The 24,332-nt window shown below is 42.8% G+C and overlaps 1 protein-coding gene across 12 annotated transcripts in view; it reads left to right on the top strand.

The window, feature by feature from the left end:
* The window catches only part of DGKI (diacylglycerol kinase iota), a 489,355-nt gene that overhangs the window by 445,665 nt on the left and 19,358 nt on the right, over positions 1–24,332 (top strand). For 9 of the 12 annotated variants that reach the window (XM_043871570.1, XM_043871568.1, XM_043871572.1 and 6 more), the window contains 2 exons: positions 8,209–8,246; positions 12,303–12,423. The exons of 1 other annotated variant lie outside the window; for it this stretch is intronic. In XM_043871570.1, coding sequence (XP_043727505.1) covers positions 8,209–8,246; positions 12,303–12,423 — 159 coding nt within the window. The remainder of the gene's footprint in view (positions 1–8,208; positions 8,247–12,302; positions 12,424–24,332) is intronic. 2 more of the 12 variants (XR_006334812.1, XM_043871574.1) reach the window with 2 other exon arrangements.

Raw genomic sequence — 24,332 nt, 5'->3', positions numbered from 1 at the left:
TAGAGAAGGCTGTGGTCCATGTGATTAGATTGGTTAGTTTTCTGTGACTGTGGTTTTCAGTCTTTCTGATAGAGAAGGATAAGAGGCTTATGGAAGCTTCCTGATGGGAGAGACAGACTGAGGTGGAAACTATTCTTGTTGTGATGGGCGGGGCCATGCTCAGTAAATCTTTAATCCAGTTTTCTGTTCATGGGTGGAGCTGTGTTCCCTCCCTGCTGGGGCCAAACTGTGGTGGAGGTAATGAAGATAATGGCGACCTCCTCCAGAAGGTCCCAGGCAGGCACTGCTGCACTCTGTGCCCCCCACCCTGCAGCAGGCCGCCACGACCCACGCCTCTGCCAGAGACTCCTGGACGCTCACGGGCAGGTCTGGTCAGTCTCCTGTGGGGTCCCTGCTCCTTTCTCCTGGGTCCTGGTGCACAAGGTCCTGTTTGTGCCCTCCAGGAGTCTACTCCCCAGTCCTGTGCAAGTTCTGGCAGCTCTGTGGTGGGGTTAATGGCGACCTCCTCCAAGAGGGCTTATGCCGTGCCCAGGTCTGCTGCACCCAGAGCCCCTGCGCCGTGGCAGTCCACTGCTGACCCGTCCCTCCACAGGGGACACTCAAACACAGTTCTCTCTCAGTCTCTGTGGGGTCCCTTGGTCCTGGTGTGCACAAGGTTTGCTTGAGCCCTCTGAGCGTCTCTGGTGGGAAAGGGGTTTGATTCTAAACGTGAATCCACCCCTCCTACCATCTTGCTGGGGCTTCTGCTTTGCCCTTGGGCGTGGGGTATCTCCTCACAGCCGCCACTCCTGACCTTGGAAAAGCCATAGTCTTGTCAGCAAAGTGATGTCTCTGCTTTTTAATACCTTATATAGAATTCCTCATTCAACTCAACCAATCTGTCTGCAGAGTCTTCTACTTGCCTTTCCTCTTCCTACTCCAAAAACCTGCTCCTTCAGATAAGTAGTTCTCAGCCGTTTGTATTTATCTGCTGAGATGCTCAATGTAAAACAGATGACATTGTATCTGTCACAGAAGTGTTCTTGGGCACCTCCCAACACTGACTGAAGGTCAGCACCAACCCCTTGACTCCAAGCACATCATGACGCAAGTGTAGGACGTGACAGATCATGTTTTTCCTAAAACAGCATTGTCTCCCACCCCACACATTCTTCTTGCAACATGTCTTTGACTGTTTTTTCATTGAGCTATGGAGTGTGTATCTCCTTTCCTTGAATATGGACAAACTTAAGACTGAAGCAGAACACATGTGACGCTGTGGTAGGGTCCAAGGCAAGGTGACTTCCACTGGGCTCCCTTGGAATGGTTGCTTCTGAAACACAGTCATCATTTCCAGAGGGAGCCCAGGCAGCCCATGGAAGTCCACACAAGAGGAGTCAGAGCTCCCAGGTGAAGCCATCTCCTACTTAGCAGTCATGTGTGTGATCATCTTGAAAGTGGATCTTTGAGCTCTCAGTGAATCTGCCCCAACTGATGCCAGATCAAGCAGAAACAACAGTTTCTGTTTAACCCAGCCCAAGCTGCACTTTTGAACAAAATAAATAATTGTTGTGTTTTAAGTCACTATGTTTTGGAATGTTTTGCTATGCAAGAATAGGGAACTGATACAGATTTGTGTGTCATTAGAAGAATAATCTTAAATTTGTTCTAATATATTATTAAGAGCCCTTAGTGTTTGGGCTATTACTATTAATAAATAACTTGGCAACATATGTTATTATCAATTGTCAAAACTTCTTTGAGGCCTCAATTAACATGCAGAGGTCTTTAGCAATATCTGATTCCTCTTTTCTTTCACCTTGTCTTGGGATTGTTCAGTAAGAGTATGTAAAATAATATTAATTACAGTATTTTCATGTGTGACTTCCTCCTTTATGTCCAATTAGGATAGTTCAGCGTAGTTATCCATACCATGAAATGTGTGTTAGGTTACCTTTGCTATTTTTGATGCTTATTTTAAATTCCATTTTGGGGAGCTGAGCCTTCACAGTTTGTTGCTAATGTACCAGGGCTTGCTGTTCATGAAGCAGAGAAATTGGACAGAATGCTGCTGATCAGGAAAATACAGGAAAAGCTATGTAGAAATATGGATCTCAGAGAAGTAAGCTCTCAGGCACCTGGGAGTGCAGCCTCTGTGGGACTGAGCAATACTAAGAAAGGAAAAGTGTGAAGACACCTGTTGTGATCAGATCAAGGGAACTGTGAACCTCACGCTAGCCACAGGGGTGCTGGTCCTTCAGCGTCTGCTTTGGTGTAAGAAGGGTTGGAGCCTGAAGCCATAAAATGACTTCACTTTCTGTCTGATGCATCTGTGAAGCTCTCATTTGAGGGTGTTTTAATTTCTGCCGCCCTGCTCCCAGTTACAGAGGAAACAGAAGGTGGAAGGAATTCTGACCTCAGATTCAGAGATAATAAAAGAAAATATTTTTAAAAAAATAAAAATAAAAGAAACTAGCATCCTTCTGTCTCTCTCAGCTGGATTGCTAACTACCTGTGTGACCTTGGAAAGTTACTTCTCAAGCACCATTTTCCTCCTCTATTAAATGCAAGGGTTAGACTAAGACCACATAGAGCTCTGGAATGTGGAATATGATTCCTGACACATTATTTTATGTGCTGACTCTTGCTTTGTAAATATTTAGGAGTAAAATGTATGCAGAACTTGGCAAAGTCAGATGTATATTTATGAATCTCAGTGAATCGGCTCATTTTTACCCCCTAGGCCTCCACACGCCATTTTTGTTCAACAGTTTTTGTTGTCACTTCTAATCTTTTTCTTCCATGATGAAAATAAAAGATTTAGATGGCCACTATCATTAGCAAGTGACAATCAGGAACAGAAGATTAATTTTAAAACTGAAAAATAACATGAAAGGTTAAAAATTTTAAATAGACAGAAGTGCTCAGAATTGTGACTGTTTATAGTTATTTTAGTTGATTTATTGAGATTTACAAGCATGGTGGCTTTGCCAAGTTCTGTACACTTTTTTTTTTTTACAAATATTTTTGTTGCAAAGCAAACTTCGCGACCTTAAACTATCCCTTTGGAATTAGTCATATGCCATGTTCTAGAACTGTAATTGACTTGAGTCTCACCTTCTCATTTCATAGCTAAGAAGTGATTCATTTCTGTGTAATGGTGTTAACATCAGTATTCCATGGTGTTCTACACAGAAAACCAGCGGTCAGAGTCACTGTTCCTTGAGCTTATTTGCAAGGCAGAGTCTCAAAAGAACTGATTTTATCTTCATTTTCCTAATGAGAGAGCTGAAGCTTGGTTAAACTAACTTGCCCAAGGTTATAGCTAGTTAATGATGTGCGGGCATACTAAGTCACTTCAGTCGTGTCTGACTCTGCAATGCTGTGGACTGTAGCCTGCCAGGCTCACAAGCCTTAAACTCAGGCAATATAGTTCTAAACTCAGTTAAAATATATCCCTTCCTAGTTTGGATTTCTTGCCAAAATATCAGCTTCCTGAGAAGATGGAGTTTATTTTGTGCAGTCAGCTTGGAACAGGGCCTGGCCTGGCAGAAGCAGGTGAGCCAGCCAGTGGCCCATGGACTATTTTCTCCCCGTCATGACGGGAGGGAGTCATTTTTTTCCTTCTGTGCACAGATGTCTAAGGATGTCTGGGCTTTTGGGAATCCAGGCCGAAGAAGGAGAGGCTGTGAGAGGAAGACACTTGGCTCCTTCCCGGTAGCCCTGACTTTCCATTCCAGCTTTCTGTCAGGATGTTTACTGTTTAGCAGTTGATCAGAAGGCACAGTGCTGAAGGAAAAATAAGTCATTACTTATGAGCTAATGATTCAACTTCTAAATGCTCTGAAAATGACAAACTTTTCAGTCCTCTACCCCCTTACTTTCCTGTCTGACTATATAAGTTTATGTGATTTAACTGTCCAGGAAACTTAATAGTCATCTACCCAATAACCCTTGTATCCCACTGGCCATCTAACTTCCCTTGTTCTTTTGAATTTGAGAGCATTGTTTACCCTATAGGAAGGAGTTTTGGAAAAGGCCAGAAGGCAGGCTCTGAGCTGAAGAAATAATAAAAAAATAATGCTGTAATCATAACAATTCATTATTTGTTTTTAAGCTTGATCTTCCAGAAGGTTATTATCTGGAGTTGAATACTAATGGATTCAAGCTCTGTTTATGCAGAGGAAATCTTAAACAACAGTGTTCAGGAGGAAAGGGCATTAATCAGCAGAGAAGAGAGCCTTGTGCCTAATAATGTTTGCATAATAGCTACCCTTGAGTGTATTGCTTGACTTAAAAATAAATATTCATGTTTTCCATCTCCAGTACAATTGGAAATTATTTGTGGTTATGATTCTTTTATATGCTCTTCTGTCTGTTCAGGGGGACTTTAAATTGGGAAGCTAGGAAACCAAAAGACATAAATAAAGATGCTTGTGAGTGGAGTGAGGTAGTAATGGAAAGCTGCCGTGATGGGGGCACATGAGCTGAGAGCAAGTCACAACTCTGTTCATAGGAAGGGAGGGGCTGAATCAAACTGGCACATGTCAGGACATTAACATGATTCTCTGATCTACTTTTAACTCCTCCTTAGCTTGTCATTACTCACAGGATAAAAATGTAGGTCCCTTCTCTGGATGAAGAGGTGCTCACCGGAGTGGTCCCACTGGAACTTCACAGTCACGATGTATGACAGCCCAGCCTCAGGTGTGATCATGCAGACCTCTTCCCAGGGCCCTTCGGACAACTCTTAACTTCCAAGTCCTCCTTTGTATCTTCCCTTCATCTTTTAAGGATTTCCCAAATCTTTTTGCTAATTAAACCACTGATTGTGGAAGAGTTGGCTTAACTTCACCTCCTCCAACAATCCTTTGAACTCGGCAGGTAGCCAGTAAGTTTCCCCCGAGCCTCTCATTCATCCATTCACTCATGTTCAGTACTCTTCCAATAGTATTTACCCTGGAGAATTTTTTCATCATCCTGACTTATTGCTTATATGCACCAAATGTTGTTCACTGGTGCTTTAAGTTAGCGAATTCTACTTTTCTCTCTCCTTTCTTCTTTCTTCTTTCTATTTCTTTTAAATGTCTGGGAAGTGTTTCAATGTGGTCTTGAAAACGCAGGCTCTCTATTGTTAGGAACGTCTGTGTGTCATTTTCAAGGCTTTTCACTAACTGCCTTCCAAGGCAGTTACCCTAACCTTCTTTCTCTCCTAAATGCATATAGAATATTCTGTAGCATAAAAGCCCAAGCTGAGTCATTCTCCCATACCTGCAATTGCTCGTACCTGCCCCTGCTTCTCTCTTCCTGTCCTCTCATGCAGAGTTGAGATCTTGGGAAAGCTCCACCATCTCACTGGCTCCTGCAGCCCTGCCTCACCTCTGATGAGGGCCGTATGAACAGTGATATGCCCGATTGACTTCACACACCAATTTACCCTCCTAGCTAGGCTCCTTCTGAAGTGTGTGTATGTGTTTTTCATGTACTTATGCGTAGTCACAGAAGTACTATAATCTATCCATTCTGTCAGTATAACTTATCCTATTTATAAAGTGGTTATTTGGCTTCATCTTTACCAGAGAGAGGTGACCAGGACAGCTGTTAATCTTACTTTAGATAAGAAAGTTGATTTAAAAAGTTTGACTTCTTAAGGCTGAGCGCTGAAGAATTGATGCTTTCTAATTGTGGTGCTGGAGAACTCTTGAGAGTCCCTTGGACTTCAAGGAGATCAAACCAGTCAATCCTAAAGGAAATCAACCCTTGAATACTCATGGGAAGGACTGATGATAAGGCTGGAGCTTCAATACGTTGGTCACCTGATGTGAAGAGCTGACTCATTAGAAAAGACCCTGAGGGTGGGAAAGATTGAGGACAGGAGTAGAAGGGGCTGGCAGAGGATGAGATGGTTGGATGGCATCACCGCCTCAATGGACATGAGTTTGAGCAAACTCTGGGAGATATTGAAGGACAGGGAAGCCTGGTGTGCTACAGTCCATGCAGTTGCAAAGAGTCAGACATGACTTAACGACTGAATAACAAGTAAATTGCAGAGATTGTAATTAGACTCCAGTTAAAGACTATTTCCTTTCATTTTCCTTAGGCCCCGAAGAGCCCTGGAGAGCTACTACAGGGTAAACTCCCAGAGGGCATAGGACAGAGCCTGGGATGGTCACAGGGACCTGCATTGTGGGGTGATTGAGCTACCATGGTCTCTGTACCCTGAGAGAGTCATTTCCCTCTGAATGTCAGTGTCCCATCTGTAAAAGGAAGAAAGATACATGTTTCTTAGGTTCTTTTGACATACAACATTTTATCAATTCCCTTTCTGTTATTTTTTAGAAATACATATTTGTTTGCTTGTCTGTGCCAGGTCATAGTTGCAGCACGCAGGATCTTTAGTTATGACATGTGAACTCTTAGTTGTGACACGTGGTGTCTAGTTCTCTGATCAGGGATAGAACCCCGCCTCCCCTGCATTAGGAGTGCTGAGTATTAGCCACTGGACCATTAGAAAGTCCCCTTTTCTGTTATTTTTATCTCCATTGCCTTTTCACTCCTTTCTTCTGCTTTCTTTTATATCTGGAGAAGGAAATGGCAACCCACTCCAGTATTCTTACCTGGAGAATCCCATGGACAGAGGAGCCTGATGGGCTACTGTTCATGGGGCCGCAAAGAGTTGGACACGACTGGAGACTAACACTCTTTTCTGTCAGTTCAACAACTGATTGGTGCACACTGACCATGTACAAAGAGCATTATTGTTCCTGGAATCAAAGTCCCAGCTTAAACAGCTTGTTATGGAAAAGAAACATTCTTTCCTCTCTTTCCTATTCTTCCTTTTTCACTCTTCTTCCTTCCTTCTTCTTCCTTCTGTGGTCGAGCAGCTATCATCATTTCCTAGGGTTTCCAAGTCTTCTGCTTTGGTCAGAGGGAAGGCACTCGGCCCTGGGCCTCTGAACAAGTTGAACATGCCTGTGGTTCTTTGCCTCTGATCACCCAGGGTCCATAAGTGCTCATGATGAAAGCTTCAAGGGCTTTTTTCAGTGGTAGTCAAGGGCATCATGTGCTTTGATACTGCATTTTTGGCTAACTGTATACGAGAGATTCTGAAATAAGAGTAAATTGATACTTTGAAAAATAAACTTCAAACCTTCTAATTTTGGGGGGGGAGTAACTTTAAAATGATCTTTTTCTTGAGCCATTTTAAAATATAGGTGTTTTTCTAAAGGGACCATTTTTGACCTAATACAATGGTCCCCTTTAGGAAACATAATCGCATTAGACAGTCCTATATTCTTTTCCTCTTTCATTAGTTATATTTTTTTCATTTTTCTTCTGTACCCCACGTGACATGCACAGGTACTTAGATTATTTTCCCCTCAGCTAAGTAGAAGGAAATGGCAACCCACTCCAATATTCTTGCCTGGAGAGTCCCATGGACAGAGGAGCCTGGCGGGCTACAGTCCACGGGGTCTTAAGAGTCAGACACAACTTAGCGACTAAATCACCACCACCACCACCACCAAGTAGCCTTACAATTAGTTTAAATTTTCAGAGTTCTTTCTATAGGAATCACCAATGAATTTTATGCCAAATGTATGATTACTTTCTTTAGAACATAATTAAAATATGTGTTTCTTCTTTATTGTTTCTAATCCTTCTTTCCATAGCAGTAGGTATTTATTTATAATTATAGAACACAAAATTACTAATAATTTTTGAACCCCCAAAGGACAAAGTAGAAGCAATTAGAAAGCAGGGAAATCCTAATGATCAGGCACTCTGCATCAGTGGATGAGATAAGAACATTTATATGATTTAATAAACCCTTTCAAAGATCTGATATCATTGAGACATGTTGGTTTACAGATGTGGAAACTGAGGCTCAGAGGGGTTAAGTAACTTGCCTAGTATTTCACTGCCTATAATGGTCAGAGCTAAGATTTGAATCCAGTATGTGTGACTCTATATTTCATATTCGCTTTTCTGTACCAGGGCTGGAGGGAGTTTCCGTTGGCTCTAGAATGATGTACAAGATGAATGCCCAGGGAGGGAAGGGCTGAAGAGAAGGCCTCAGTCTGTCCCACGTTTCAACCTTTGGCATGCTTCTCCTCCCCTGATCCCCACCTCAAATGTAGACTGTGTCTCCAAAATATGGATCCAGCCCTTTGTAATATTTTAATGAGAGGGTCTTCTACTAATGGGACATCTCTCTTTTGTCTTTCACAGCAATTTTGCAGGCAGTAGTAGCTGGTGATCTTATGAAGGTAAGATATCTTCCTACCAGAACTTTTGGTGATTCTTTAAGAACTCTAAATCAGCATAATTTCTCACCAAATTTTCATGATCGCATTTATCGTTTCCCATCCCCCGGGTGCTAGCTGGGTAGAAGGCAGAAGGATGTTCTTTTTGAGAATTGAGCAGAGAGGGTGAGAGGAGTCCTTGTATCATTGCCATGTCTCCGAACAGCAAAGGGTCTTTGCAAAGGCACAGGGCTGTCTGCCCTGACTGGTTACAGCTGATACGTGTCCCCAGGAGACAGTGCTCATAGTGCCCCGGGTTCCTGCTCTCTGGAACTAATATTTGAAGTTTAAAGATTTCTTTCAGCCCAAGTCTTTAAATGAATGCATCTATAAGAATAACCTGGATAATATCCAGAAGTGCTTTTCTTAGACAAGAGCCTACATCTTGCAACATTATTGCCATTTTGAACTCTGGGGGTCACAGTTAATCAGAAGAAGATAACTCTGATCTGCCTTGAGTATTGTGATTTGTGCTCATGTTTTCTGGAGAATTTAGTTCAGAGGAAACTGCTGCCTCCTGAGTGAATGCAAATTCTGAAGTCAGACTGTCTGGGTTCAGATCTGGGCTCTGCCTTTGACTGTATATGAGACTTTGTATGTTTACCTAATTGTCTCTGGGCCTCCGTTTCTTCATCTGTAAAATGGAATCACATTGCTCCTCTCTTTGCTCTGTTGTGAGGATTGAATATAAAATTCATGTAAAGCTCTTAAGATTGTTCCTATAACTTCATAGAAGGTTCTCTCCCAAGATAGCTATTTTGTTAATACAGTGTTAATCTGTGTTCCTTTAATAGTGAAACATAGCAGGGAGACAAATATTTGTTATAAAGTATAATATAGTCCATGAATACCCAGAAAGCTATATTTGGTCCCAAGTTATTTTCAGGTGGCAGGACTTAAGACTGCTCGGGTATCCCTGTATACACCACAAAGTATCCCTGTATAGGCCACAGTGGCATTGATCTGCTCTGTATTATCAGCAACTTTCCCAAGCAGTCTCTAACTAACTCAAGAAGTTCAGCGCTATCCCCGATTGAGAAACCAGAAGCCTTAAAAGAAAGTTAAGAAGCACTAGCTCAGTTGGTAAGAATCCACCTGCCATGCAGGAGACCCAGGTTCAATTCCTGGGTCGGGAAGATCCACTGGAGAAAGGATAGTCTACCCACCCCAGTATTCTTAGGCTTCCCTGATGACTCAGCTAGTAAAAAATCCACCTGTAATGCAGGAGACCTGGGTTTGATCCCTGGGTTGGGAAGATCCCCTGGAGAAGGGAAAGGCTACCCACTCCAGTATTCTGGCCTGGAAAATCCCATGGACTGTATAGTCCATGGGGTCGCAAAGAGCAGGACATGACTGAGCGACTTTCCCACACACACAAGCTCTTGTGTACAAGTTCTTTGGAAGCACATCTGTTGAATAAACTGAGAAACCTCAGAACTACATTGTTAACAGGTTACTAGCAGAAAACAAGGGCTGAGAAGGTTGTCAGCCTCTTGTTAAACTGTCATCTTCAGACACACATCCCTGGGAATGGTGCCCGTGCCATGTCCAGATCACAGTGTTACTAGGAATTGTTGTCCACAAGAGGAAAGTGCTCTCTAAGCAGTGTATATCCCTGAATTCAATGCCATTTCCAGGCAGTGGATTAAACCAAATATTATCCTACAAAGCCTTTTTGGATTCTGTGAACAAGAGGCATGAGTTCAGACCTGATCCCTATTCTTGCAGAGTTTCTAAGCCAGAAAATTTTGCAAAATGTTGCTGTACCTTTGAAACCACTTCATTTTGTTTTGTATATACTTTTAGTCTAGGCAACAGATTTTCCAGGGCCTTGGGCATGTTACTGCACTTCTTTGGTACTTAACAGAGAATTATGTGAGAGAAGGGAAATCACTATATTCAGCTGGTTGCCTTATTTCATTCTCTGTTATAATTCTTTCCTAGATGACTGAGAAGTGACTCAGTAACATCTGATTTACTGAGAGGTGAAATATAAAGCCTTAGGGTTTTTCTTTTTCACTTTTTTTCTTTCTTTTCCTTCCCAAGTACTTTCCCCTCCTTTTCTTTATCTTCTTCCATTTCTCTGTCCCATGTAGAAAGTACTATAAATATTAAATACTCAACTGGGTGTGTGTGTCATGGGAGTGAGGAAGGAGGGGGAGAGAGGGAGAGTTGAGGGGGGAAGCAAGGTCCAGGCACACCAGTGAACTGAGAATAGACCCTGGATCAGCCCTGCATGCAGGCTGTCATGAGTAGCTCCTTTCCGCTGGGCTGCACCACACACCCATGGACTAACCTCATGGTCACAGTGTCTGTGAACACCACAGCAAGGCAGAATCGGGGCAGCTGATGGATTGGGTCTCTGCTGCTCTGAGCCCAAGTCCTTTGTGGATCTTCCCACAAAGAATGGATGTGCCATTGTGAGACAGTACAGTTGAACAGAACAGTACTCTCTTAGATTTTTGTGGAAGACACTTAGCTACTCCTTCCTGTTCCTTTGCTTCTCAGTTTAGGCATGAAAACTCTGTATGTTCCTTGTGCACACCAGTCGCTTCAGTGGTGTCCGACTCTTGGCATCCCTATGGACTGTAGCCTGCCAGGCTCCTCTGTCTATGGGGATTCTTCAGGCAAAAATACTGGAGTGGGTTGCCATTTCCTCCTCCAGGGAATCTTCCAAACCCAGGGATCGAACCCACATCACTTACGTCTCTTGCATTGGCAGGCAGGTTCTTTACCACTAGTGCCACCTGGGAAACCCCATGTTCCTTACTTCCAGTCAATTGCTCCTTTTTGATCAGTTTTCTAGGAAGTCTTCCATGATATTTTTCCACCCCCTACTTTATGTTTTCCTAGTGCCCTGTGCTATCCTCCTCATTGTCCTCTTCATCTCTGTGCAATTCTTTACACATCTCTCTCTCCCACGGATGGTGAGATCTTGGAAGCTTAGAGGTCAGTGGTCAAGTTGTATTCATGTTAGTTTCCCTGGCATCTGGCACATGGCTAATCTATAGTTGTATTTGAGTGAATGTATGAACTATGAGTTTACTCTCTATGACCTTAGGAGTTTGTTTTTTTTTTTTAATAATACTATGCCATCTAACTTCTTGGTGGTAGACGCATTCCTTTTGCTTATTACATGCTGGGTTAGTTGATTCTTATTTATTCTAAAGCTACATTTTAGAAGCTCCAGTAAGGCCTTGTTCTGATTATGGCAGTTTAGAGAACAGAGATCCGTTTTCACTTACATTACAGTTCTGTAATGTGCAGTATTTCACAAACTTAAGACTGTGTCCCCATTTAGCACCTAATTCTCAGGCTGCAAAATTTGTTTTTCCCCCAGTCTTTTGGAAGTCTTTTGGGTTTCTACTACTACATTCTCTGAACCCTTTTGGTTCTTATCCCATGGATCATCTCAAGCCTTGTTGCGTGGTATATGTTGGATGATAAATAGAAGGTAGGCAGACTGCAGATCTGGATGAAGGAGGGAGCCAGACATGGCTATGCGTGTGTCTGTTGTATGCCTGTGCGTGTGATCTCATGCTGGAAAGGGGCAAGCAGCTTCTATACTCAGTAGCTGGGTTCATTAGAGAGGGCAGAAAAGATTAAAGGGCAGAGGGAGCATCGCTACCAGACATCAAGCTCTTCCTGCCTATAGACTTAATTGTTCTTTACCTCAAGACCACTCAGCCTACATAGGGAAGCTTTCACTCTCCTCTCTCTTATTCTTTCAGTGCCCAGAAAAGGACAAAAAACAGAAAGGGAACAAGTAATTTAGCATGCTTCCATTCCCTTAGGCTGTTCAGTACCCACTTACCCTCTCCGGAATTTGCTGAGACACTGGCCATCTATTTGAGTGATAACACAACCCAGGAATGTTACTTCATCTCTTTGACTTTTCCCTGTGTCCTCTGAGGCTGGAGACATTTGTGGTTTGCTACATTACTTTTATTTTATCACCAGCTAGCTGTTTTCCTTGTTCCGGACTCTGTCTGAGTTGCTTTTCCTATGTCTCTTTTTCAGCTAATAGAAAGCTATAAAAATGGAGGCAGCCTGCTAATTCAGGGACCAGACCACTGTTCACTCCTTCATTACGCAGCTAAAACCGGCAACGGGGAGATTGTGAAATATATCCTTGACCACGGTGAGTAGGTCTAGCAAACCAAGAATCAATTATCCATGAAACAGACTGCATTTTCAAAGTTGACTTTCATCCAGGCTGTCCTCAGAATGGTGGAGAGACCCTTCAGCTTTCTCTGACTCTCCTTGCATGTATGCCGGAGCCAGGATTCCAGACCCCTGACATAGGTCACCTTAACCAAGCCGTTAACAGAAATCATTTCCATATCAAGGCCTTTGCAGGGTATTTGGGGGCTGATTACTTACAAAATGAAAGACAAAACCGAATGTGGACTTGGCATCATGTACTGTTTGGGGAAGGGCTTTTATGTTTTGGGAAGTTAACTAGTTGGGACCAGGTACCTAATCCATATTTATAGCTGATCATTCTGAGGAGTAATGTGCATATTTATTTCCATCTTTCTAGTTTCCCTTTTTTTTTTTTTTTTCTATTTGAATCTCATTCACCTTTTCAACTCAAGTCACCTTTTATTCTCTTCGAAAATATCTCGTATTGCCGTGTCCTCTGTGGCAGACCATGTTCACCCCCTGGACAGCCTCCTAACTGGGTTTGCAATCTGATGTTAGGTGGTGACCTCAGCATCTACCTCTGATAGCCCTTTAGAGGCACAGACACGTCAGAAGAGTATCACGGCTTGACCATACTTTCTGCTTCCCATGTCTATAGTGTTTCTAGGACTGAAAAATAGGATAGAAGCGGGCAAAGTCTCCCTGGCTTGGCTGTTTTTGAGGAATCTCTGGCTCTGCTGAATTCAGGTATACAGGGATCCTAAAAGATTTTCTGTGAGCCCTAGCACTGAGCTGATACCCTACCCTCATTGTATCCACATTTCGGCTGTAAATAGTAAGCATTTTAGTACACAGTCACATTCCCGTTTTTAAAAAGCTGAAATATAGTTGATTGACAGCTGTCAGTTTCAGCTGTACAGCAAAGTGATTCAGTTAAAGACACGTGTGTTCAGTCGCTCAGTCTTACCCAGCTCTTTGCAACTCTATGGACTGTAGCTCTCAGGGCTCCTCTCTCCTGGCAAGAATGCTGGAGTGGGTTGCCATTCATCCTCCAGGGGATCCTCCCAACCCAGGAATTGAATCCATGTCTCCCATGTCTCCTGCCTTACAGGTGAATTATTTACTGCTGAGCCACTGAGCAGTTATACATATATTTAACCTTTTGCAGATTCTTTTCCCATTACAGGTTATTACAAGATATTGAATATAGTTCCCTGTGCTGTATAGTAGGTCATTGTTGTTTATTTTATATACAGCTGGGTGTATCTGTTAATTCCAAACTCCCAATTTATCCCTCCCCTTCTCTTTCCCCTTTGGTAACCAAAAGTTTGTTTTCTATGTATTGATTTACATTCCTTCTTATTCCTCTTTTTATTCAGTTCAGCAAACGTGTCTTATTCTATTTACTCATTCATCCATTCATCAAATATTTGTGGGGTACTTCACAGGAGCTACCTGTCATAAACCGCCACACACACAAAAATAAAATATAGTCTCTGTTATCAAGCAATTGCAGGATAAAAAATATAATCATATGCATCATTAAATTGAAAGCAGTTGTATGTAGGACTCTTAAGTCCTACTGTAAAGTCACAAAGAGATAACAGAGCTGCCATTTCTCAAGCACTGGTTGTATGCCACGTGCTTAGAATGAACACATCCTATCATTTAATCTTTACAAGGACCTCGTAAAGGATTAGACTCTCAGTCCCATTAGACCTGCCTTGCTTTTGTCTTCAATACCTTCTCACCATGGAGAGTTTGCCTGAACCCTTGGCCTGAATTATGGCAGAAAGAGTGGTTTAGGAAAAGGAAATGGTATTAAAGTAGGATGGTCACCATTAAAGCACCCACCCCCCAACATCCGCCCCCCACCCCCCGCCCCGGTAGGCTAGATTGGATTATCCCGAGCCTGTCTGCCTCAGAAAGCCTAGACCTATTCCTGGTGCTGTGTCAGGGGTGTGTATATTCTGTCTCCCACTCCCCTGACCATTCGGCCTCCAGCAATTAAAGCATGCCTCTTTAAACAAGACTTGAATAAACAGTGGTGGCATAAATTCTACTTGCCTTTTGCACACACACACAAACTATAGGTGTTTTCCTGTAGTGACTCTTCCAAAAGCTGGTGTCAGGCAGAACCAAACATTAGAACCCAGCCCCATAGAGAGTGTATAAAGGTCACAAAGCTTCTGTAGTTATTTTTCTCTTAATAGAAAAGATCTCAGAATTTCCCCTGGACAAAGTGAAGGTGAGCTTTAGATATATGCCCCCAGCTTGTTTGCTTGTAGCTCAGGTTCAAGTTCTCCTGGTGGCTGTCACCTTGATCATTCTCAATCTTCCCTCCTAGTTTGGCTTTTACCCGTGAAGTTGGGTGCTTGCCCTCGCTCCTTAATCTGCTCAGTACCCAAGTACCTCTCTAGGGTTGGTGAGACACCGGCTATCTATTAGAGTGATGAGACCTCTTAGAAATTCTCTCTCCTCCCCTCTCTACCTCTCTCCTGAAGAACAGGTATTCCCCTCCCTGGTTCTGGGATCCTTTCTTCATCAGTGATCTGCTGGGATCTCACTTGGTCTCACCTATCAGGCTGCAGGGAACTGCAGTTTTGACCGAGTCCGTATTTAAGATGGATTCTCACGTGTTCGGGGCTGTCAGCTGGGGTGGTTGGGACACCTGGACTTTCATCCCAGGCTTCTTCACAGCATGACGATCCCCGGGTTTCAGGAGGGTGAGGATGGAAGCTTCCAGACATTCAGAGGCCGGGCTGGAGAAGTCTGCCTCATCTCTGTGGCATTCTGTCAGCTAAAACGAATCATGGAGGCAGCCCCAGCTCAAGGGTTGGAGAAATAGACCTCTCTGCTCCATAATTAATGGACGTGTTTAATCTGTCCCCTCCCTTACTCTCTGTCTTCTTTAGCTGAAAATGGTGATCTTCTCAATATCCTGAACTACTGACTCGCTTGGAATTCCCTGGTACTCAGCTTTTATATTTTCCCTTGGTTTAGGGTCCTAAGCTAGGGCTTCGAGATTTAGCAAATAAAAATATAAGACACAATAACATTTTTTTAGCATAAATATGTCCCATGCAATTTTGGGGACACGCTTACACTAAAAACAAAACCAGAAATTCTCTTTTCAGCTGAGTCTCCCCAGGGCCTTGAATGAGGAGGCTTGAGATGGTATTGCTCTAATACCGTGGATTTTCACAACCACCACCACCCACGGCCTAAAAAGGCCCCTGTAACCTGAACTTCCAGGGCTTGGAGTTTCTAACCAAGCTTTTCCTGCCATGAAATCCAACTGGCACACCTCTGAGTGCTTGCACCAAAGCCTGACATTCCAACACCGAACTCCTTTCTCTTGGATCCCAAGAGTGAATCATGCAGTATATAGCTCTTTGTGTCAACACTGAAGGACAGGAATAATTTGTTAGTAACTTGGGGAAGGGAGAAGCTTATTTTTCTCATTTTTTGGTTAATTTTTGTAAATTAGTCACTTTAATATTTACACTAAGGAGAAAACATGGTATTCTTGTAATCACCTCCACTTGGCTCACAGGCAGACAGTTCTCATGGTCACTGCATCTGCCTCATGGGTCTCTAATTGGCCAGTAGATGTATGACTCTGAAGATCATGCAGCTAAATCCATCTCTTCTGTCTGAAAATAAAATCTTACTATGACCTACAGTCCAAAGATCACTGTATATTGATGGGTGGCGATTTTTAACCTTTTAGTACTACAGTCAAATAATAAAAACTGATCTGTAGTTGATTTTTATTAAAATTAGTATTTATCAACCTGATAGTCCATTCAGGTTGACTGAATTGATGGTCAATTTCATTCTTAACATCAACTTCTTTATTTCTAGTTATTGAGGAGCATGGATGTGAAATCTATTGACATTGTCAGCCTAATTCTCCATGCTGTTTAAGAGCTGATATGATTTTATAAACTTGCACATTTAGAATTGAAAACTATCTTTGCAGAACTAGTCATCTCTCTTAAATGGCAGCAAGCCCTTTGTGGTGTTCTTGAAGTCAGGGACACATACACAGAAAACATGACACTTTCTCTACTCTGTAATCATCTTCTTAGTGTGGTCTCTGCTCAGCAAATAGTCTTGCCTGATTAATAATGATGCTGACTCTGAAATTTCCCTGATTTGATGGAAAATAGCCTTTGCTGAGATGCCTCTGTGAGGCTGGGGTTCAGAGATGTCTACCAAACTGTGGCATCGTATTGATAAGTTAACATTAGATTTATGGTGGATGGATCTGATCAGTTTGAATTCACATAAATAAAAGAATAAATCCATGCAGATTTTATACTGTGGCAGAGATCAAGAGACACCCCTTCTTGCCATCTCAGTTGCTGCAAACCTCTTGAAATTGTAGTTTTTAAATTTTTTTTTTTTAAAACTTGACTCAAGTTCTTCCTTGGCTTTATAGTACATAAATCCTAAAGACTGTTCAAAGACCTGCCTGTCAAGATGCCTTTAAAGACAAGGGTCCTGAGAGATCAGTGGGCCCTTTTCAAGGAGCATGACTGATGGGACTTGTTTGCCTCCTGCCTCCTTACTCCAGGGAGCGCCTCTCTCCTCTCTGCTTCACCCTCTTCCTCATGTCTTACTGATGGTGGGGGTCCACAGTCAGGACGCCTCTTGAATGGGAGTCGTGAGAGCTTAGTCTTTCTCCCAGGCACCACATTCAGCCACAAATTTCTCTTCTCAGGGCTCTTTTAAACATGGGCTGGGGGGCCATGAGACCTGTGGTTATTTCTCAAAAGCCACAGGAGGCTTGAATTTTTCTCGTCCCTCATCTTCTTTGGGACTTCTTCTCTTAAATACACAACACGCTGCTTCCCTTTATGAAAAACTGGAATTTGGGCAATGGAAGGGTTGAAAAGAGAATGGAGGTGGGAGAGAGAGCCTAAGAATGCCACAAGGACCGGGTGGAGAGAGGAGGACGGGAGGGATTCCAGCGGAGAGCCCCCCACCCCTAGCGGTTCCTGCTTTTCAACTCCTTTCAACCATATTTTTGCCCACTCCCTCCTCCCTCGTTGTACCGTCCCAGAGACTTCTGTGGCGCCTTAGTCTTTAACCACCGGGCACATTTTGCTCTTTTGTTTTTATTCTCCCAGCGCCCACCCCCCCCCCGCCCCCTACTGTGTTTCCTGATAGAAATCTCACTCATGCATTTCCTTTCTGATTTCAATGGCTCACTTTGTCTTCCCTCTTTTTCTGCCTTCAGTCTTTCTTTTCTTTTCTTTTTTTTTTCACCCCCCTCCTCTGCCTCTGGTCCCCGAGAGAAACGACCCCCGTCCCGCTGGGACAGGATGGCGATGCTGTTGAGAGTTCCCAGTGCCGGCTCTCCCCACATCTGTGCAGCTTTTGTCGGCGCTCAGGAGGATTTGGAATGGTCTGCTGGCAGCGTCAGGGAGACTAATGGGAAATGAGGTCCAGAGGGAGAGAGGCCACGGGGAGGTGGGGGAACAAGCAAAGGGGATTTGGATGGCTCGGTGTGGGAAGCAAATTAAAGGATGCATGTGACAAAAGACACATCATATATAATACAAGCGCAGTGGTGATGATACAATTGCATGGGTTCCTGGAAGAGCCTCTGGGATGAGCACTGACTGGGCAGTCGACTTGAAGTTTGGAAGGTTTGACTACTTACCACGCTGTCACTTTTTCAGTGTTGGGAAATTTGTGAAGTTTTGCTTTTTTGAATTCCCTGGCCCGCATCCGAAAACTGATGTGTTTCTACCCGCAGTGTATTTTTCTTTCCCCTTTATTTTTCAGACCATTTCTCAGATAGCATAGCTTTTTTTTTTTTTTTTTTTTAATCCATGTTCCTTTTATGGATCTTTCTCTCGTAGGGAAAAAAGTGTGATATTGGCCAGGATCCAAGTAGATTTTTAAATGTCATTCATTCATTCAAAAATCTGTCCCATGCACTTTTAAACAAAAATATTATTGTAATAATCACTGCTCATCTTTATTGTTCTGAGTGCCTTATGTGTATTTATATATTTGATTCTTACAACAAGCCCACAAGGTAAGTTCTCTTATCTCTACATGACAGGTGGTAAAACTGAAGTGTAGTAAAGCTGGATGACTTGCAAAAGCTCATCCATAATATAAGATATGGTCCCTGCCCTGTGTATTCCTCAGTGAAACTCAGTGAGAGAAATAAAGCTTGGATAAACAACCACAGTTCAGGGTAGTTTGAAATGAATATCATATACAGGATTCTACTGATAACTGGCTTAGGACAATGGAAGGGCGACCACCTTCTGAAACGTTCATGGAGAAATCTGTACCTATATCCCCTCAATAGAGATTCAGTGGTTGCTTCCTGGTGCAGGTCAGCTGGGGGCTGAACTGTGGGTGTTTCAGTAAACCCTGGAGAGACAGGAAGCCAAGACTTACTCTTCTATTCAGGGAACAATCAGGAATTCTCTGCTGATAATTTTAGGGGAGATGCATAGTATCCACAATCAGAACATATGTACATATGACAAACAAACTAAGCCCAAACCCAAATGTTCCCCCATTGATCCATTTGAAGGAATTCCATCTTTATTTTTTCTCTTTCTCCTGTTCTTTCCCTTATGGCTGAGGCTGAAATTAACTTTCCCAAAAATCACAGTTGCTACTTTTTCACATGTATTTTTTTTCTTTCAAGGGAATATACTTGTGGTCTTTGTTAATGGTTTTTGTTTGGACATGTTCCCACCTCCAAATCTTACACTTATGCTACTAATCTACACAGGGCATTATTAAGACAGCATGATGCACTATTTTTGTTCCAAGAAAACTTAATTTTTATTGTTTGCAAAATATAATTCTACTCATGTACATTTTTGTACAAAATTCCTTTTTATTTTTTAATCGAAGTGTAGTTGATTCACAGTGTTATGTTAATTACTGCTATATGGCAAAGTGACTCAGTTTTAAGTACTTATATATACACACACACATATTTTTTCATATTCTTTTCCATTATGGCTTCTCACAGTATACGAATACAGTCCCCTGTGCTATACAGTAGGACCTTGTTGTTTACCCATTCTATATATATCAGTTTGCATCTGCTAATCCCAAACTCCCAATTCATCCCTCTCCCAGCCCTCTCCTCCTTGGCAACCGCCAGTTTCTTCTCTGTGTCCCTGATTCAGTCTGTTTGATGCATAGGTACATTTGTGTCATGTTTTAGATTCCACGCAGCAGTGATAGCTTGATACACTATTGAAAATAGCTCCCTGTAGGTCACTGGAGACACACATAGGGAAGGAAACCACAGTTCTGTCTCAGACTCCACCTGGCATTCCCTCCTCTTCTCCTTTCTTCTCCTAAATCTTCTTGCTGTCAGTTAAGTCCATCTTTCCAGAGTCCATCTTTCTAAAACCTTTAACTGAAATTTCTTGGGGTATTATTTAAGAGCAAAAACATCTTGTTTTAGTATCAGCACCTCTGTCAAGGGCGGAGGATTAGAGAGGAAGGAGGAGACAATAAACAGCTCCAGGCATGCCTGACTCCCAGATTAGATGATCAGCTCTGGAATCCTGCTGGGTTGGCTTCATTTATAGTGATTCTTGTCAGGAGTTTGAGGAACAAGCTTCTTTTCTTTGTCCCACTTTTTTTAGCACAGATTAAACTGCTTTACCATCCTCTCACTGCATGGAGGCATGGACCCTGGAGTCCACAGACCCACTGTGGTTGCAGTTCTGAGAGCACCAGTGCTGAGGAAATGAGATGAGACCCCTACTGCCTAAATATTTGTGTGGTTGTTACCAAATGCAAGTCTGTGTGCCTAACATACAACGAGGCCAAAACAAACTGAACCATCAGAGTTTGGAGCAGAGAAAGGTTTATTGCAGGGCCAAACAAGGAGAACAGGTGGCTTGTGTCCCCAAACCTCGAACTCAAAGGGTTTCAACAAGGTATTTTTAAAGGCCAGGTGAGGGAGAGGCATTGCAGAGTATATGAATGATCAGCTTATCTGATGGTGAGGTCATGGCAGTGTCACAGAGGTTAACATTATCAATCCTTAGGGGCCAGTAGGTCTGGGGCCTCATGATCATCAGTTAACTTCTTCCATTTGTTCGTGGTTTCAGCATCTGTAAAACAACTCAGAAATGTGCATCAGATACTATCTTCTAGGTGCTCCAAAGAGGAGCTATGTGGGAGGGGTCTGTCAAGCGTCCTGCTTGGTTACACGATTATGATTATCAGTAATGGTGGGAACAGACACTGGTGAGGTCACTGCTCGTGTTCATGGAATTCCTTACAAAATGAATGGCTTTGCTAAAGGTGACAGGAGCTCTCTAAAAGGACCATTGGGCTCTGTAAGCCTTCTTGCTCCTGACCTTGTGGAGGCTGCCTCGTCCAAGACTGAATAGGCCTTGGAGCGCTTGGTTCTCAGAACTCTGAATTGGAGTCAACACTTACTTCAAAATATAAGTGGGAGCCAAGGCACCCTTTTATATCTCCTTCCGTCACTGATGTTCCAGCACCTTAACTTAATGTGACCTGCTGTGTTACATCAGAGAATAGAACGCTTAATTATATCTAAACTTTACACATTGCATATAGTGTCCCAGCTACTGTTTTAAGCACATTTTTTTGATTTAACTTATGAAACCTCATAACAAACCTATGTGATAAATACTGTTATTAATTGTAATTTACTTGTGCAATAATCAAGGGACTGAGAAATAAAGTGAATTTGCCTGAGATCTCGTGAGGGGCAGAGAGAGCTGGGGTTTGGGACCAAAGCCCTCACTCTTAATCACTGCAGTAGACTGCTTGACCCTTTAGGGGGATTTCGGTGGGGCAGGGGGTGGCGGGGGTGGAGAGTTATCATTCCAGTTTCCTTAGAATCATAGGACTGAGGAACAAGCATGAATGAATGAAATCCTCGTTGAACCTGTGAAACAGGGAATGTGCTCAAAGGGTAAGAAAAAGTGTTCTTACACTTTGTGAAAGTGAAGTGAAGTTGCTCAGTCGTGTCCAACTCTTTGTGACCCCATGGACTGTAGCCCACCTGGCTCCTCTGTCCATGGGATTCTCCAGGCAAGAATACTGGAGTGGGTTGCCATTTCCTTCTCCAGGGGATCTTTCCGACCCACGGATCGAACCCAGATCTCCCACATTGCAGGCAGACACTTTAACCTCTGAGCCACCAGGGAAGCCCTTACATTTAAAAGATGTAGAATAATTAAGGAGATAAGGCATACTTTCAGACAGCAAATACACAGTACAAGGGTTGGCCCCAGGGTTATGGGAGTTCAGAGATGGGGTCAAAGGTGGCCTTTTCAGAGGACCTTGTCACACACTGGGCTTTTAAAGGATGTGTAAGATTTAGGTGAGTGTGCGTGCTCAGTCGTGTCTGACTCTGTGACCCTGTGGACTGTAGCCCACCAGGCTCCTCTGTCCGTAGGGTTTTCCAGGCAAAAACACTGGAGTGGATTGCCATTTCCTCCTCCAAAGATTTAGGTATGTGGGTAGAAAATGCTGCTCTAGATAGCTGGAGGGAGCAAGCTCTCAGAGCTGGGAGAGTCTGAGAAATATTTGGGTGATTGTGCAGCTACCGATTTAGCTTATACAAAAAATAAATAAAATGGAGCCTTGAGAACAAATTGAGGTGGGGTAGTTCCACGTGAAAGACTGTGAACTTCAATGTTTTAAATACTTGGGGAGACAGAGGACATAAGATGAATTTGAAGCCTAGAAATCTAAATGTTAGATCTTTATATGTTTTCTTAGTAACAGTCCTGCATGCTCATTATGTCCCTGACGGAGACCTATTAGGAAGTGTGGACAAATAGGACAAATTGGAACAAGTAATAGGACAGACTTTTCAAGAGAAGATTCACCTGTCCTAAGGACTATAGATGGAAAGAAAGGAGGGGAGGTTGGTGATGTAGCTCCTGGATGACCAGGAGGATTGTGAACATCTCCCTTCTCCTTGACCAGCGACTTTTGTTTTTATTGAGAAGTGTAGTTGATTTGCAATGTTGTGTTAGGTTCAGGTATATAGCACAGTGATTCAGTTTTATGTATGTGTGTGTATATATATGTATATGTATGTGTATATATATACACACACTCACACGCACAGTTCAGTTCAGTGGCTCAGTCATGTCTGACTCTTTGTGACCCCATGAATCGCAGCACACCAGGCCTCCCTGTCCATCACCAACTCCCGGAGTTTACTCAAACTCATGTCCATCAAGTCGGTGATGCCATCCAGCCATCTCATAGTTCAGTTCAGTTGCTCAGTTGTGTCTGACTCTTTGCGACACTCCCACACACACACACACACACACACACACCACGTATATTGAAAAGAAAATGTATCTATATGTTCTTTTTCAATACTATGAAATGGTGAGTAAACTTCCTTGTGCTATACAATAGGTCCTTGTTTATCGATTTTATATATAGCAGTGTGTTTAAATTCCTAATTTATCCTTCCCACCTCCTTTCCCCTTTGGTAACCATAAGTTTATCTTCTATGTCTGAGAGTCTGTTTCTGTTTTATAAATAAGTTTATTTGTATCATTTTTTTTTTTCGATTCCACATATAAGCAATATCATGTATTTGTTTTTCTCTTCTGGCTTGGTTCTTTTACTCTCTAGGTCCATCCATGTTACTGCAAATAGCATCATTTCATTCCTTTTTTTGGCTGAGTAGTGTGCCACTGTATACATATATAAGTGAAGTGAAGTCAAGTTGTTCAGTCATGTCTGACTCTTTGTGACCCCATGGACTGTAGCCTACCAGGCTTCTCCATCCATGGGATTTTCCAGGCAAGAGTACTGGAGTGGGTTGCCATTTCCTTCTCCAGGGGATCTTCCCGACCCAGGGATCAAACCCGATTCTCACACACTGCAGGAAGATGCTTTACCATCTGAGCTACCAGGGAAGCCCAGCATATATTTACGCACCACGTCTTCTTTATCTGTTTATCTGTTGACGGACATTTAGGCTGTTTCCATGTCTTGGCTACTGTAAATAGTGCTGCAGTGAATATAGAGGTGCATGTATCATTTTGAATTATGTTTTTCTCTGATTCAAGCCCCAGAATGAGATTGCAGGGTCATATGGTAGTTCTATTTTTAGTTTTTAAAGAACCTCTATACTGTTCTCCATAGTGACTATACCAGTTTCCATCACCACCAACAGTGTAGGAAGGTTTCCTTTCTCCACACCCTCTCTAGCATATATTGTTTGTAGATTTTTTTGATGGTGGCTATTCTGACTGGTGTGAGGTGATACCTCATTGCAGTTTTTATTTACACTTGAAGAATTGATGCTTTTGAACTGTGGTGTTGGAGAAGACTCTTGAGAATCCCTTGGACTGCAAGGCGATCCAACCAGTCCATCCTAAAGGAGATCAGTCCTGGATATTCATTGGAAGGACTGATGCTGAAGCTAAAACTCCAATACTTTGGCCACCTCATGTGAAGAGTTGACTCATTGGAAAAGACCCTGATGCTGGGAGGGATTGGGGGCAGGAGGAGAAGGGGGCGACAGAGGATGAGATGGCTGGATGGCATCACCGACTCGATGGACATGAGTTTGAGTCCGGGAGTTGGTGTTGGACAGGGAGGCCTGGCGTGCTGCGATTCATGGGGTCGCAAAGAGTTGGACACAACTGAGCAACTGAACTGAACTGAACTGAATAATTAGTGACATTGAACATTTTTTCATGTATCTGTTGGCTCTTTGCATGTCATCTTTGGAGAAATATTTATATCTTCTGCCCATTTTTTAATGGATTTTTTGCTTTGTTTTGTTTTGACACTGAGCTGTAGAGCTATTTGCATGTTTTGGTTGCATTATTGCAGATATTTTCCCTCATCCTGGAAGTTGTCTTTTCATTTTGTTTATGCTTT

Source organism: Cervus elaphus, chromosome 18 (genome assembly GCF_910594005.1).
Source record: "Cervus elaphus chromosome 18, mCerEla1.1, whole genome shotgun sequence".
Classification (NCBI taxonomy): Eukaryota; Metazoa; Chordata; class Mammalia; order Artiodactyla; family Cervidae; genus Cervus; species Cervus elaphus.
The sequence above is the reverse complement of the archived record's forward strand: the minus strand, read 5'-3'. Positions and strand labels throughout refer to the sequence as shown.